Genomic DNA, 15,592 nt, shown 5'->3' with positions numbered 1-15,592 from the left:
GTGTGTTCCAGCTGTAAGAATGTCTTTACAGACACTGGACTAAGGTATGCATATGTGCATCCCAGCCTTGTACTGCACTGTGTGCAGAAGTGTCTGTCAATTGGAGCCTCCAGTTAGTAGTCCAGAGCAGCATGATTGGATCACCATTAAGACATCATCCTCTAGACAGAGGGTGTGCAACCTGCAGTATATCTGGCTCTGCCAAAACTGTTAAAAAGCAGAATAAAAAGAAGATAAAAGATAAGTAATGAATCAGTGGATTAAAGCAGGGAGATGGAGAACAAATAAAAAGTACAGTATTTATATGAAACTGTGCAATAATTTGATCCTAAGGTCCTGGTTGACACAGCAAGTGACTGATTTTATTGGCAGATTTTAGTGTGTAAATATATGTGTGTGTGTGTGTGTGTGTGTGTGTGTGTATTGTCTAGAGAGAACCATTACATATTCAACATTATTTTCAAAACTGTGCCCACCTATGCACAGAAGAATGGCTAATGAAACCCACATCTTATTGAGGTCGTGCGGAGTGCCTTTCATTAAACTTGCACTTAGTCCTTTCCGCTGAAGACACCCCACGAGTCGTTTATAATAACACACTCCACTGCAATATAAACTGAATAGGCACCAGGAGACTTTGTGATATAAGGAAGTCAAAAAGGTCTGCATTTATTTAGGTAATTCAACGAGCACCATGCCGCTTTATAGCATGCAGCACTTTCTCTTTCATCTGAACTCAGGAAACATGGGTCAGCTGGGAGAAAAGGAACTCCTTTAAAGCCCTGAACACATTTATTTTCTTGGCCAAAGCTTGCTCAATGTACTTATAGCTAATATAAAATGCAAACCATTGCATTGGAATAATTTACATTTGGTTGCGTTTAACACTTTGATGTTACTGGGTTTTATGATGGTTAGAAGTTACACACGTATCTGGTTGGGAACACATAAAAACAGTGCGGCTGTTATGACTGGGAAAAGTGAGAGATAAAAAAAAAAAACAATAGAATAAACGTACATTAAAAAGCGGTAACAGCTCCACCACCACCATGGGCTTGCTGGGTTGTGGTTCCGGCCGAACTGTCACTGTCAGGATCTTGGAGTTGATCACCGCAGGGGGGCTGCAAAGACACGCACAGTCACACACAAAAGAGTTATTTATTTTAAGAACTGTACAGCACATTCAAGTTTGGCTTGAACTGATTTTGAACGACAAGCGATGCTGGTGAGTTGCTTTCTCACGCCGTTTGTCATACACACAAACACATGCATACATTCAAACACACTCAGAAAAAGACATACACACCCAGTTCCCTGCTGTGCTTTTGATGGTTCATAAGTGCGTTTGCTCAAAATAAATACATAAATAAATAAATAAGCATAGAACAAACAAAACAAAAACATAGAACAAAAAAAATAATGATAAAGAGAGAAAGCCAGAGCCAGCGCCCAAGTAAAATCAGAACACTGGACCTATTAAGATTCAGCAGAGCTACAGGGAGAAAATGGTTTTAACAGATCCAGCTCATCCACAACCAAGAGCACTGACCTGAATAAAAGGGCCCAGGGCCAGCACAAACACCATATCACAGTGCCCTTTTGACAAACTCCTGATTCTGCCTAACTTCTATTTTTACAAGTTCTATACAATAAAGGACCCATTAGGCCCGCACCCATTTGAAGCCCACTACACAATTCTAAAAATAAATTTTCAATGCAAAAGAAAAGGAAAAAAACATCTAGAGAAATGTACTTTGTTTTTTGGGAGATCCAAGACATTTGTCTGATAACTAGGCAGACACAAGGAAAGGAAAGAAGCAACACAGACATTAAGAGAGAGAAAACAGATGTAGAATTTGAGGATGGAATTAGATAGAGAGCAGAAGCGACAGAAGAAAGGGCACGGAAATAGAAAGGTAGTAAGAATGGAAACCAAGGGGAAAAAAAGCAAATGGAAGGGAGATGAAAAGTCGTCAGAGAAAGCATTGAGAAAATAGATGCAGAAAGGTAAAATAAAGGACAGGGAAAGGGGTAGAAGGTGAGAAATGCTTGAAAAAGTAAATATCATAATTAGACAGTGGATCACATGAGAAGTACTCACTTTGGTGCAGGTAGGATGACGCCCAACGTTCTGTACAAGATGGCTCCGATGACATAGTACATTGGAGACTCTAACTCCGTCTCTGTCTCTGAAACACAGGAACGTTTGTGACCGATCAGCCCAAATAAATGTCATGGTTTGCCTAAAATATCTTCAAAATCGATTATAGATCCATCTATCCATCAATGAATTCATTATGTACACCCCTTGTTATTTTGTGCAAGGGCACAGGTTGCCGAAGACGGGTTTTTTTGGACAAGTACAGCTAAAAATGTATATTTTAATTACAAAATATATGAAATCTTGTGGCAGGTAAATGGGTCATTGGAGCAAATTAATATTTAAAATATCAACGAGAAAAATAACAAATGTGCTTGTATGTTAAGTGGCAACGTTTCATACAATATCAAACCTGCTAATCTGACATTTTAATTATAGGCAGGGGGTTGGTATTTGTGATTAATTTGAGATAACCTGCACTGATAAGTTTGGTCATGTGATATTAACAAACTAAATGCAACATTTCAGGTCTCATCAACCTGCAAATTCAGCCTTATTTACATTTACTCTTGAGCTATGGCTGACAAATGCTCGGTTGACTGCATCAAAATAAGAAGTTAGTTAATTGCAGCGCCTAATATAACAGCTACATATTCAGATTGATTATGCTTCTGAGTTGAAAACATCCCACTATTTCAGGTGCAAGCTCCTCATTTCACACTTTGTGTGGGTGGACACACTATTTCTATCAGTTTGTCTGCCTTTTAACAGCTAGCAGCTTACCTATTGCTCAGCAGAAGCCTCATTTGTAAAACCAAGTCCATTGCTCTAACTATGCGATCAACTTGATTACAATTATTTCAATTAAGCCAAAGTGTCCCAGACAATGTCTTTCTTTCCAATGTTCTCTCATTTGTCCTTGTTTTGAATCCCCTTTCTTCCTTTCCTTCTCCTCAGTCCTCGCCCCTCTCTTCCTCCTCTGTTGTTGTCGCCATTCTCCAACCCTATTTTCAACTTTGCCACCCTTTGAAACAACAGTCCTTTACAACCCCTTGCCTTCCACCACTTCCTTCAGTGTTCTTTCACCAAAAAGAGCAGGGGCTCCCAAGGAGATGTAGTGTCCCTCTGTAAATGTCACTTTGTCTCGAGTGAGGGAGGCGAAAGGAAGCAGAGAGGGAAAGTAAGAGGGGAAGAGTTCATGTTGAGAGACGCCACTCCCTCCTTTGCCCTTTCAGGCTGAGAGAAGCGACGGAGGAGCATCGGCACAGAGGGCAGGAGAGGAAGTGACAGAAGGAGCTGATGGTATCAGACATACTTGGTGACTCATCCAAAATCTGTCTGCCTGCTGCCTAAGATGTAATACTCAGGAAGAGAGATAGCTATGCAAGACAGATGAGGAGAGAAAGAGGAAGAGACAAAAAGATCTCAACAGTGGGGGGGGGGGGGAAGCAATTGTGAGACTGTGAGGTGGCAAAAAAACCCAGATCAAAGTCAGCATGAGAAAGCCTGTGAGTGTGATGGATCCTAATTGGACAGTGTCTGCAAAGGCATGCAAATGAGAAAGTCAGTGTATTGTGGGTAAATGGTAAATCAGTGTGTGATGGGGTGGCACTCCTACGCAAGAGGATGATTAATACTACAAAAGCACTCAATCACAAAACCCTAATTTCCCATGAACAGATTTTTTCGTCGCTCTACGCTCGCTGAACATCTAAATGATTGGTGGTCAGCTGTAATCCAGCAAAATGGCAAACCACCAGTCACCAGCTGTGAACTTTAATATGCCATTTGTCAGGGAAACGATATGCTTGGAGATGATGCAAAGCCATCATTTATGGTTTTAATCAAAGATCGAACGCTCCATCCAAACAGTTCCATGCGAGTTACCCTTTTCATTCTTTCCTGGTTTCTTTCTTCTGCAATCTGCTTTTTTCAGCTCTGTACTTAATGCACAGAAGTGAGAGTGGTAATAATCTTCTCCTCTTACTCTCGTCAATAGAACTGATGGGCCTGTTTCCCAAAGTATCAAATTATTTCTATTAGATACACAACTTTTATTTTAGCACCAATGGTCAAATTCCCAGCACACTGGTGATATTTTGAAACCCAATAGAGTCACAGTTAAAACTGCAAATAAGGAAGTCAGTCTTTAACACAATATTAGAGAGTAGAGCTCTCTGTTGTTTTGCTCGAGTAATACTTCAAAGCTAACGGAGCATAACCGCATGCATCTACCACCAATGGTGTATTTAAAATATGAAGTCATTGGCGGCTTGTATGTTTTCGATGTGCATGTGTGCGTGGCTGCAGGCCAGAGCCTGTGCCAGCATGTGTGTTTGTGAGAGAAAGAGCGAGACAGGGGCTGGAGAGAGGGAGTTTGTTACTTCGAAAATCAGTGAAGAACAGTCCCAGCCTCTGCCCAGTGAAGCGATTCATGAACCTATCAATTGGCTGTGCGTATGTGCAACTGTGTGCGCACGTGCACAGAAAAGGTGCCAGTGGGCCTTTATGAGCATAGTTAAGCTGTCCATCTGAGATAGGCTTTCATTATGGGGTAAATGAACCAATCAAACTGATAGCAATCAACTGAAGACTTGGGAAGAGGCAGAGTTCCCACAGGGGCAAAGAGTACTAATAATGACCTAACTCATACAACGACATGCTGTTTGGATGACAACAATTTACCAAATAGCATATGCTAAAGTGGCAGTGGCATGTGCTGAATATCATATGAGAAAATGGCCGAGTAAATGAGATGCAGCAGGTCACTTTTAATGCACTACAAGTAGGGCTGGACGATTAATCGAAAATGTATCAACATCGAAATTCCGAAGCTGATATTGACATATTTTTGCCATGACGATAATTTCCATAATTTATTTCTGTTGATAGGCCTACTTTCTCCTTAAAAACATTCTACCGCGTGTGCTACACTCGCCAGTCGCAAAATGCGGGAGCAGTCCGACACACACACACACACACACACACACACGCACGCACACACCAGCCACCAGCCACTACCTTCTGTTTACTGATAGCTAGCGTTTAACTCAGGCTAATTAATTAGCTAGTAAGTGGCGATTTTTGGCAGCCAGCCTTAAAAAAGAAAGCACAATGAAATGAAATGTTAACCGATCATTAACCGTTGACTGACAAGCAGGAAACGGAGTCTCAGTTCACCCGTCCGGGAGGCTCTGACACACTTTCCGCACTCCATGTCCGCAGACAGCTGTAGGCTTGTACCGGTGTTGATGTTTTGTGTATTGTCGGACACATGCAGCCACTTTCCTGAAACCGCTTGCGGGACTGACAAGTCCACAGCGGCGTGTGTGTCCCAGCCTGTCTCCAGTTCCTCCACCTGCAGGTTGTCAGCTGCGTGTCTGCCTGCTATACTCTCGGACGGCCGATTTAACTCGCCAGTCCTCATCAGTATAGTTTGTGTGACATGTGTCACGCAGCTCTCCACGAGCAGAAAAAAAGAGGAGCTTAAAACGCAACTTGCTGGTTCAAAGTTAGGACTAACTAGCTAAGTTAATTAGCAGTTAAGAAATAGATTGTATAGCCTATTTACATTTTTATCATCCATAATTCATACAAAAACGCAGTGTTCATCGTCAAATCACAAAAAAATTAAATTATCGTTAATTTGTGCAATTAATCGTGATTTTGATTTTAGGTCATATATATGGTGCAGCCCTAACTACAAGCATTGCACGAGACAAAACATTCACCACCAAAAACTGTGAGGGTAATGGATAAAAAAAAAAAATCGAGAAGAGCATAAAAGCAGTAAAGTAAAACAGAAAGGGAGGATAAATGGAGAAGAAAAGAGACAACACTGCAATGCAGCTGCATGAAACAGTATAGCTTTGTGTACACACTTTTGCAACCTAACACCCCACCTTTGAGTTATCTGAATGTGCTGTTCCATAAAATCTGGTTGAACAAAACAACTCACGGGCAACTCGTAAACAGGTTCTGCTACATTAAAGCAAGATGGATGGTTAGATGGGATAAGAGCACAAAATAAACATATTACATTGTGCATAATAAAGAGACAGAGAGATTAAGTGCGTCAAGGTGCGGCGCCCTGAGGTTAGCATACAGGATGTCTTGAACGCCAATCAAAGAGAGTCTGTGTCATTAGAGGGAGTCAGGGGTCACAGACAGCTCTGCTCGCTCAGCCTGCAGCATCTCTGAACTTTAATCTGGGCAGGGGACGGGGTGCCAGACAGGAAGTCTGCCAGTGTAATTTCCAGAGGGATGTGACCTTTGCCTTCGTCGGTAGTGGATCACATCTGCCACAGTAATTCTCGTATCTGATCCATATCCACTTTTCTTCCCACTCTATTAAGTCCTTTTGCCTCCCTGGAACAACTTTAGCTCCTCTGCTTCCTGGTGTCTTCTTTCTCTTTACACTCTCCTACACCGCTTGGACAATCACTTTGCTGGCTTTACTTGAATCCACATGGATTTACAGTTAAGACACAGTTAGCTGTCTTATGTTGCTAAAAGCAAAGAGACATATTTTAAAACTGTCTGAGGACTTGATGCTCTTGAGGGGATGTGGCACACTTCCTTACAGATAAAAGACTTGCATCTTTACAGTCAAACTCCTCCTCGGCATTGCCCTTCGACATCCTTGAAAAGCCTTCAATCTGCTTCCATGAGCCACATCTGTGTGTGTGAATTCACACAGGGATACCTTCTTGGTCTGACCTTGGCTGTAGGGAGGGTTGAGTGGTGTGATAACAGGTCCTCATACTTAACGTCTAAGATGCAAGACTGAGAGTGAGGATGACAACTAAAACAGATCCAAATCACGCCATATGTTTATAGTGCCTTGATTCTTCCATCCAAATGATTTATTCTGGAGAAACCCTTGAAACAAGAACGTGTGATGACAACAGAGTGGTACGGGTTGGTACCAAAAAGGCTCCAGTTGATGGATATCCATCTTAGTTCTCCTACCTTCAGCCGGGATGGTAAAGACCTCTTTAGGGATGTAGAGCTTGTCCTCTGCTGTTCTGGCCCAGTCCTTCATCCCTCTCCGGCCCTTCATGGGGAAGTTTATATCGCTGGAAACGGCAGACACCGGCTCTCGCTGGACGGTTATCACTGGAAAAATACAGAGATACCACATACACTCACCGCAGTGCAAAATAGGGACTGAAACAAAGGACAAAATGAGGAGAAGAATGAAAGCAACAGTGGAAATGAGACTCTACACTGTATTATGTATTATATGACAAGTTAAAATGGATAATTTAGAAGTGGTTTTGATATGGAGAAAAAAAAAGATCTTGGCTGAGCTTGACTGAGGATAAAGAATGGTAAAAATTCACATCCAAAGTCTGACCTTAATCCTATCAAATATTTAAGTAAGTGATTGCCTTTAAATTCAGTTGGTGTGAAATAATCTATTATCTGTCGCTGTCATGCCACGTCACGTGGCAGCATTGTGTGACACGTACTGAGGTTGTTGGTAACAACCAGGAAACTCTGGAAAGGCTTCTGGGCTTCTCCGATGAGGTGAATGAAATCTTCGACTATCCTCATCAGCAAAGCAGCACCGGGAGCGACCTGTGGATGGAGGCAAGAAACAGACAGGTGAGCATCAATCACAATGTCGTCATAATTATAATCCATGGCAAACCTTCTATGAGAAATGTCTTACACATTGAAACATTTTAATTCATTGCATTATCTAGACCACTGAACGTGTTTCAGGGCGGTGAATTGTAATCACGTGGCATATGATACAGTATCATATTGGGTTGCGTGTTTATTTTGTCCAGATGGCAAGTAAACGCGCCTCGACTCAAGGACATCAAGCTGGGTCACACATACACACCTAGGATAAGTAATAGGTAGCCATTGTATATAGTAAACAGGTGTGTGTTTTTAACTCTAATGAAAAGGGATGTGGTCACACCCACCTTTACACACAAATGCATGCATATAAAGTACTTAACCACATAAAACACACACACACACACACACACACACACACACACACACACACACACACACACACAGAGAAGTCTTTACCTGGTGGGCGTCCTCCCATTTCTCTACATTTTCCATGTCCAACATTAGGCTGAGTATCTGGAAGAATTTCTAGACACAAGATGAAGATGTTGTTAGCAGGGCACGATTTTGTCATCACATTGTGTAGCTAACCTGCACCCACCAACCATTAGTACTGCCATTAGTACTGCAGCAGTACTGCAGCTTTTCTCTGTCAAGTCTGGTACAGTAGTCCTCTGTACATAGGCATATTGAAAAACATAAAATAATGTCTGTCAAATGACTGAAAATGTCTGAGACATTTTGCTCACTCACAGGCAGTGAAAAGAGAAACATGCTGCTTAAAAAAAAGCTCATTGTTATGCACACCCCGTGCAGTACAAAGTGAAGCTCCTACATTAAACACGTTTGGAGGTGTTGCAGTTGTATATGTGCGCGAGAGATGCATGTGCATGTTTTGTATGGTGACTTGAGGGGATATCAAGAGAAGGCTTAGTGGCTCTGCTTACCTGCACGTCGTCGGGAGCTGGGATGTAGGTTGCTCTTTTGAAGGTGTCCGTCACATTTCGCAGGATCTCCGTGGAAAAGAGAAGGTCGCCACTGTAGTAGCTTCTCCTCTGCAAGAGCTCCAGGAGAGTCCTTACGATCTGAGACATGCCCTCCCCAGCCAGGGTCCTCTGACCCTTCGCGAGATGCTCTCGTAACTACAACGTGCAGAGAGGGACAGAAATTGAGAAAAGTTGATAGTTTCATATCTGCATGTAACAGTCAAGATGATAAAATGCATGTCCAATGACACTTACTGTATGGTGTTCTTATTCAAAATATGTAGCTGGTAAAAGTGTCAGAAACAGAAAGCACCAAGCAAACCAAAGATCATGTTTTTGTTTTTTTTTTCTCCTAAGCAATCACAGGAATCTTTGGGATGTAAGCCGAGGGGGATGTTTCATGACAGGAGTATATATGTACACACTTGGGTTTTTGTGCTTGTGCTTAAAATAGGCGAGCAAAAAGAGGCCTAGTAACACTCTCAGACAGAAATTGGATCTCATCACTTGCGAGACAGCGTGAATTGCAGAGAGAGAGAGAGAGAGAGAGAGAGAGAGAGAGCGAGCCTGGAAGAACAGAAGATAACAGCAATCACAGAAAATTAATTATCGACTCCTGGTGTTAATGAAAGGTTGGTACATAAGCTAACAGTACAATCAGCTCTGTCACGCACAATCCCTGACCCCCATCTCCTTCCGCCATCATCGAGGAGATGAAAAAGGTTGAATTTCACAGTGCAGGAAAACAGTCTGGCTGATGAACACATTCATTAGCTGTTCATTAATTGATAAGTGTGAGCGCAAAGCTCTGGAAAAGCTAATTAGAGATACCGGCAAGCCTCGAGTAAAGACACGCTGCTATTTTGAGTAAACTTTCGAAATAAGAAAGTGGAACAGATGTACATGATGGGTGAAAAAGGGGCAATTGAGGCAGACAATAACTTTTAAAAACAGACAAAGCCTTCACTTTCTCATACATTCACTAATGAGAGTTTGATGAACATACATAATAATAATAATAATAATCTGAAAGAATATACACATCTTTTTTTTTCTTTCTTCTTGCTGAAGAGTTTGAGTACTTGTTGGTTAAAAGTAAACTTACAGATAAATGTAAATATCTATAATCAAGTGAGACGCATCTGGCGAAGCTCGGAGGACCCCAGAAAGCAACTCCATTATTGTCCAGCATGCAACGACGACTAGCAGATCCTAGAAAGAGAAAAAAAAGACAAATGTTATATGAAATTTATCAAATTTAAAAATTAAACCAGCCCAAGAACACAATCTATTTGTGTTAATATGGTGTCCAATAGTCATTGACCGTGAATAGGAAAGCTGTTGCATGCTGCTGTGCATAAGTATGATATACACAAGAAATATTTTCATACTTAATACAAAAATGTACTGCCAAAAATACATTCATATCTTGCATTTATTCTAAATCCAACAGGTATTCCCATTCATCACAACATTATAGTCAGGGTTAATACACAGAGTGTCTCCATGATGGATTTTAATACAGGGAAACTACAGCACATTTACAATATTGCCACTTATGAAACAGTAAAAAACAAAAGGTCACTTTTTGTGAATTTGCCTTTTCTTGGAGTTAAATGTTATTCAGGCTAGTTACAAATACCAAATGTTTTATTAGTTCTACAATGTCTGGCAGCTCACACCTGCTGGCTGTTCTAACATGGCAGCCAGCAGACAAACTGGTGAAGCCTGCCAAAATACTTGACGAAGACAAAACCTTTTCCCTAGCCAAATAAATATGCACTTACTGAACTGTGGCTCTGCCTTTTTATAAGTGAAGTGACACAAAGTTTCACGGTTAATTCAATTTAGTTTGTAAATTGATTTACCTTACGTGTAATATTTTTAAAGCTGCAATGTTTTGTTGGCAGGCTACCTGGTTTATGGGGCCGCGTTTTGTTGTCGGAGCCAATGCTATAGTTTGAAAGATGTAGTAACACATTCATATTGCAGGCATTCAGAACCATCTGCTCTTGGCTTACATTCTGAAGAAGAAAGTGTCTGAAAAGAAATCAAGGTTTGTTCTTGTTTCTGCTTTTGGAAGTTGAAAGGAAAGTTCTGGCAGCCAGCTTTTTGAGGAACTCCTCAGTTTAGCTTAACATTACAGTGATTAGTAATACACAAATGAGGTTTTACTTTCAAGAATGACATGTCTGCTTTTAATGACCGCCTCTGTACACCAAAGCTCAAAATAGTAATGCTATTTAGGGACACCAATCTGATGAGATTTAGAAATGCATTTCAGCATAAATCAACGTGAGTACCTATTTGTTCCGGACATAGGAGCACATCTTATTTTGAAACTCAGACAGCAGAGTAATTTAGGATACCCTGATTATAAATTATGTTTTCTTTGGTAATATTGAGAAAGTTGCTGTGCCCACGTGACAGGCAAACTTTAAGGTTTGTATTTTATGTTTTTGTTTTCCGACTAAACGACAGTGGACACAACTGGAGCTACATGTGCAGAACTCTACACATGAACTACAGTCTGTCTGCACAGCAGCAGTTCATGTGGACCAAACTCTAGTTCGTTTTTCATTACTTGAACACAGTTTAAAAAACTCTACACACTAATCCCATGGCTTTAACCACAACCTGCACAACACTGTGGATCTACAGCACTTTGTTCAAATGCTGACACACTGCTGTCAAAACGGTTAGTTTTTCTCAATTGCTAAAACACAATTCCTGAAACCTTGCTCCATTTTCTAAAACATTAAACAGACGACCTCATCTTCAAGCACTATTTACAAAACCTCTGACTCCTCTTACAAAATGAAACTTTCGCCTCAAAACAGTTTTACCTGTGTTCAAAATCACTGCTCTCAAATCATAAACTAAGTGATCAAAATGATATACACTATCAAGCAGTCAGTAAATACACCCAAAAAATAGAAAACCCATTGTTCAAAACATATAGTTATCAGGGAGAAGTACATTTTTACTCTCAAAACAAATTTCATATTTTTCCGTCATTGTCTTTAGATGAACGAAAACATGTTCTATCATAGGAGCTCAAAATTGATCAGAAATTACTACTCTGCTTTGCTCTTTGCAATTGTTTTTTTGTTCTTCCTCCTCCTTGTACCTTTATTTTTACAGTACTGTACCCTGCATCTCACAATGTGTCCTTTGTCTCTGTGATACTGTAATTATTGTTCTTTGTTGATATAAACCTGCAACCAGTCAAAGTCTATTGAGCAGTCAGTACTGTTACAGTAACAAATGGTAAGCACAAATGTTCAGGGCCATACAATTTGTTCATTGTACAGTATACAGCCTACAATGCACTGTACTACAGTATACAATACTAAAAGGGACACAAATCAAAGGAGTAAACATGTGATCAATGTGCTTCTTCTTGTCTTTGGGCTGGGTCAGGCCAGAGCACTTCGTCGACATCACAAGCAATATTGTCCCTCCTGAGGCAACGGGGGAAGAAGCCTTGTGTGCCATATCCAGCCCTTACACCTCGCATACGCACTCGTCCTCGTCCTCTCACATTGTTTCATCTATCCATTCTCAGACTTTCTCCTTCCCACCTTCAACAACCTGTTTGCTCTCTGAACTGGCTTATATTGGTTGTGTCACATAATTTGAAACAAGTGAAATCAATTTTGAGTGGTTGTGTTCAATCAATGACATGTGTTCTCCATTTGGATTTGATTGTTGCTACTTGTGTTTACCAGTATGGATGACATTAGACATTAGAGTGCAGAATGTGTTCTGAGAATGAGAATGTGTTTAGAGTTTTGCTGAAAAGTCTAAGTGAGATCTGCAAATTGTGTTTTACCATGTGAAATGGTTTAAGGTATTGACAACAGCCTGCACAATCAGCTAAATGAGTTCAGGCAACTGAGAACTTTGTTCAGCCGATGGGTTTTAGTGTTTTAGCAATTGAGAAAAACTGTATCCACACATTTACAGTGAAACTGTACGGATTTCAGCCTGGTGCATTTCAAACACTGCTGATTGCAATGGTTTCTTGTTTTAGACTTGTTAGCGAACACATACTGTATATACAGTATATTGGGAAAGCTCATAAAGACTTTTTTTGGAAATAAAGAAACACCAAATAAGAATGAAACAGTTATACATTGTACCGTTTGAGAGAAACAGTGAACAGGTAAAAGAGCAAAGAGACCAATATGTCCTGATAAGATGTCTGAGGTTACATACACAGTTGTGAAAATGTGAAAACCACTTCCTTTACTGTAGTAAAACTGTGCACTTACTGTTTTTCACAAAGTAATGGAGGTGTAAGCAATGGGAACACCACAGTCATTTGTATTTAGAGATAATGTAGGTTTATGGCAAGAGAAGACATCCAATTTGTTGATAAAAACTTCTGGACTATTACGTACCTTTAGTTTGTAACATTTCCAGTAATTTCCAGTAATTACGTAAATTAGTACAGACAAAATTAAATATATATATATAATATATTTTGTCTGTACTAATTTACGTACGTTTTACTGTAGGTAAGCAAACTGAGGATTTTCATTCATTCTTGTTTACCTCAAAACTTGTATAAAATATATATAATAATAATTTCACTCTTTTCTTATAGAAAATATTGATTATTGTAAAGTCACTTAAATTATACAAAGTTTGTATTTTCTGTATTGGTGTTTGACGCTAGTGTTTTTACTCTCAGTGTGTTCTGAGTGACAGTGTGTGTTATCTAGATGAGGATTGTTGATAGCTGCACTGAGCCTGTTTTGAGACGTGTGTTGAGAGTTGTGTTGCTTGGAATGAGTTTCGCAGGTGATGTGAACTGTTTGGCTCAGGTGACTGTTGGTAATGCAGACTGTAGTTAGAGTTTTGCACACGGGGCTTCAGTTATGACCAGTGGCCTTTAGCAATCGAAAAAAACTGTAATGCCTGTTGTTTAAATTTTGTTTCCTGCAGATTTTGTATGATAAAGTATGATTGTGTAGGTTCTGTCTCCCCCTTTAGCTAGCTCTGCTCATGCTCAACTACAAGGTGCTGTACCAGGTAAGTCCCAGGTACTGTCGGACCTTTTTTGCCTGTTGCACATTTTCTAATGTGTCTTTCCGTTGGTTTTCTGTTAAGTACGAGTTTTTTGTGGGTGCTTTCTTTCTCTCACTGTAGCTAGCTCCGCTCATGCTAACTACCAGGTTTAACGGTTAATTCATGAGACTACATACATTTCTGTTTCTCCTGTTAGACATTTTCCTTCCTTCTATTGATTAAGTATGAGTTTCTGTAGGTTCTTTACTTTCTCTCACCGTTTGCTGTTGTTTATGCTAACTACTAGGTGCTAACAAATGCCTGTTGCTTCTGTTGGACATTTCTTGGTCCTGTTGGACATTTTCAAATGTTTCTTCCCAAGGATTTTTGTTAATTAATTATAATTAATTATTATTATAAAATTGTTGTTATAAAGTTGCTAACAGGTAACAGATTTTGGTTAAAGCATATCATGCAACTGACCAGTGGCGTTAGTTGGACACTTGTTGTAGACAGTTTCTCCGGCTGAGGCTCTCTTCCATGACATAGAGAGAAGGTGCTCTTCTTTACATATCTCATGAGGAGCTGTAGAGGTAGGTGAGAAAAACACAGAAAAAGTGAATGCAGCTATTTAATAAATATATAATATAAATGATTCAAATTCAGTTTCTAGTGACACATATTTTTGCCCAAATGAAGCGCAGTCTAGCAGGCACACAGAAAGAAGAAAAATTACCACGCACACACTCCCACAGACACATACACAGCAGCAAAAAAAGCAGACAGAGAAGCACAAAAAAACAAGATTCAAATCAATGTTCTCCTGCAGCAGCTCCCAATCTTATTCCCTTGTACATTGCTCAGTGCTCTCTGTCAGTGTCACTGCCTCAGTGCAGTATCTCATTCCCTCTTACCCCCCCCCCACCTCTTTATTCATCTGTTTTCCCCCCTCACTCTCTAACCCTGATGAAAAAAAAGGGGGGGGAGTGCTCTGAAGATATTCCGAGGGGGTAGACGAGTGTTGGCAGAGGCGATGAAGAGAGATGAAGAGGGACAGAGACCGAAGAGAGAAAAGGAGAAAGAGACACTGACAGAGAAAAAATATGATATGATGTTCCCCTGAAATGCCAACAGACAAGACCGTCGTCTTGTGCAAAAGAGGCTCGGGAGCTACTCAAAACAAAGGGGTCATGGTGTACGCTGCACTCAAAAGTTTATCATTCGTAGCCTGTCAGAGCTCAATGCAAGTACGTACACACCGGGATTCAGGCTTGTACAGAACGTACACTTGCATATTCATATGCACACACAGCTTTAGTGGCATGCTATTAAACCACACTGTTTTCTCTATTGGCTGACACTGTAACATTGACCATCTCACCCTCTGGCAGTCAGAAAAACACAGAAAGAGTGAAAGCAAGCGAGTGAGATTAGTGCGATAAAAACAATGTTAAAGAGCAAGGAGAAATTGAGAATATCTCAGGTAAACAAAGAGGATAAAAGGAAAGCACCACAAGGCAGGGACATACAACATCAATGACGAGCTAAAGATGGATGGGTATGTGAATTGACAGGAAGACAGACAGACAGATAAAGATGAAAAGAGTGCAGTTCTAAAATTGCGATAGAAGCCTCTGGCTGTGGTGCGAACTACTGGGAATCACTTCCATTCTGTCTGACAAATGATGTGTATGTGCAGATTGGGCACACACACATAGATACACACACTCTTTTGTCTCTAACAGGGACCCACTAGGAGAGGCATGCAGAGATATACAGCCACACAGAAAAATAATGTAGTTTAAACAGAAAAAATAAAAAAATAAATATATATATATATATATTTATTCACTGAGTCACTGACCAGGGCACTTCTTCTCATTACAGGACCGGACCT

The 15,592-nt window shown here is 40.4% G+C and overlaps 1 protein-coding gene across 1 annotated transcript; it reads right to left on the bottom strand.

Moving 5' to 3' along the window:
• Positions 1 to 588: 588 nt before the first annotated feature.
• LOC144529398 (adhesion G protein-coupled receptor B2-like) lies at positions 589 to 8,217 on the bottom strand. The gene is made up of 5 exons (XM_078268465.1): positions 8,153 to 8,217; positions 7,576 to 7,684; positions 7,073 to 7,219; positions 2,102 to 2,189; positions 589 to 1,121 (listed from the first exon to the last, which is right to left on the bottom strand). The coding sequence occupies exons 1-5, from the start codon at positions 8,195 to 8,197 to the stop codon at positions 896 to 898; spliced, it is 615 nt and encodes a 204-aa protein (XP_078124591.1). The 5' UTR covers positions 8,198 to 8,217; the 3' UTR covers positions 589 to 895.
• Between the last annotated feature and the right edge of the window lie 7,375 nt (positions 8,218 to 15,592).

This window comes from Sander vitreus, chromosome 14, assembly GCF_031162955.1.
Source record: "Sander vitreus isolate 19-12246 chromosome 14, sanVit1, whole genome shotgun sequence".
In the NCBI taxonomy this organism is placed as follows: Eukaryota; Metazoa; Chordata; class Actinopteri; order Perciformes; family Percidae; genus Sander; species Sander vitreus.
This window is presented reverse-complemented; position numbering and strand designations above follow the sequence as displayed.

What these genes read in the sequence shown, in the direction of transcription:
- LOC144529398 (XM_078268465.1), bottom strand. Translation starts at nt 8,197, where the DNA reads ATGTTGGACATGGAAAATGTAGAGAAATGGGAGGACGCCCACCAG. An exon ending in AATGGGAGGACGCCCACCAG is followed by an intron (nt 7,685 to 8,152) that starts GTAAAGACTTCT and finishes CTCCATCCACAG; the next exon opens with GTCGCTCCCGGTGCTGCTTT. An exon ending in CTTTACCATCCCGGCTGAAG is followed by an intron (nt 2,190 to 7,072) that starts GTAGGAGAACTA and finishes CCTGTGTTTCAG; the next exon opens with AGACAGAGACGGAGTTAGAG.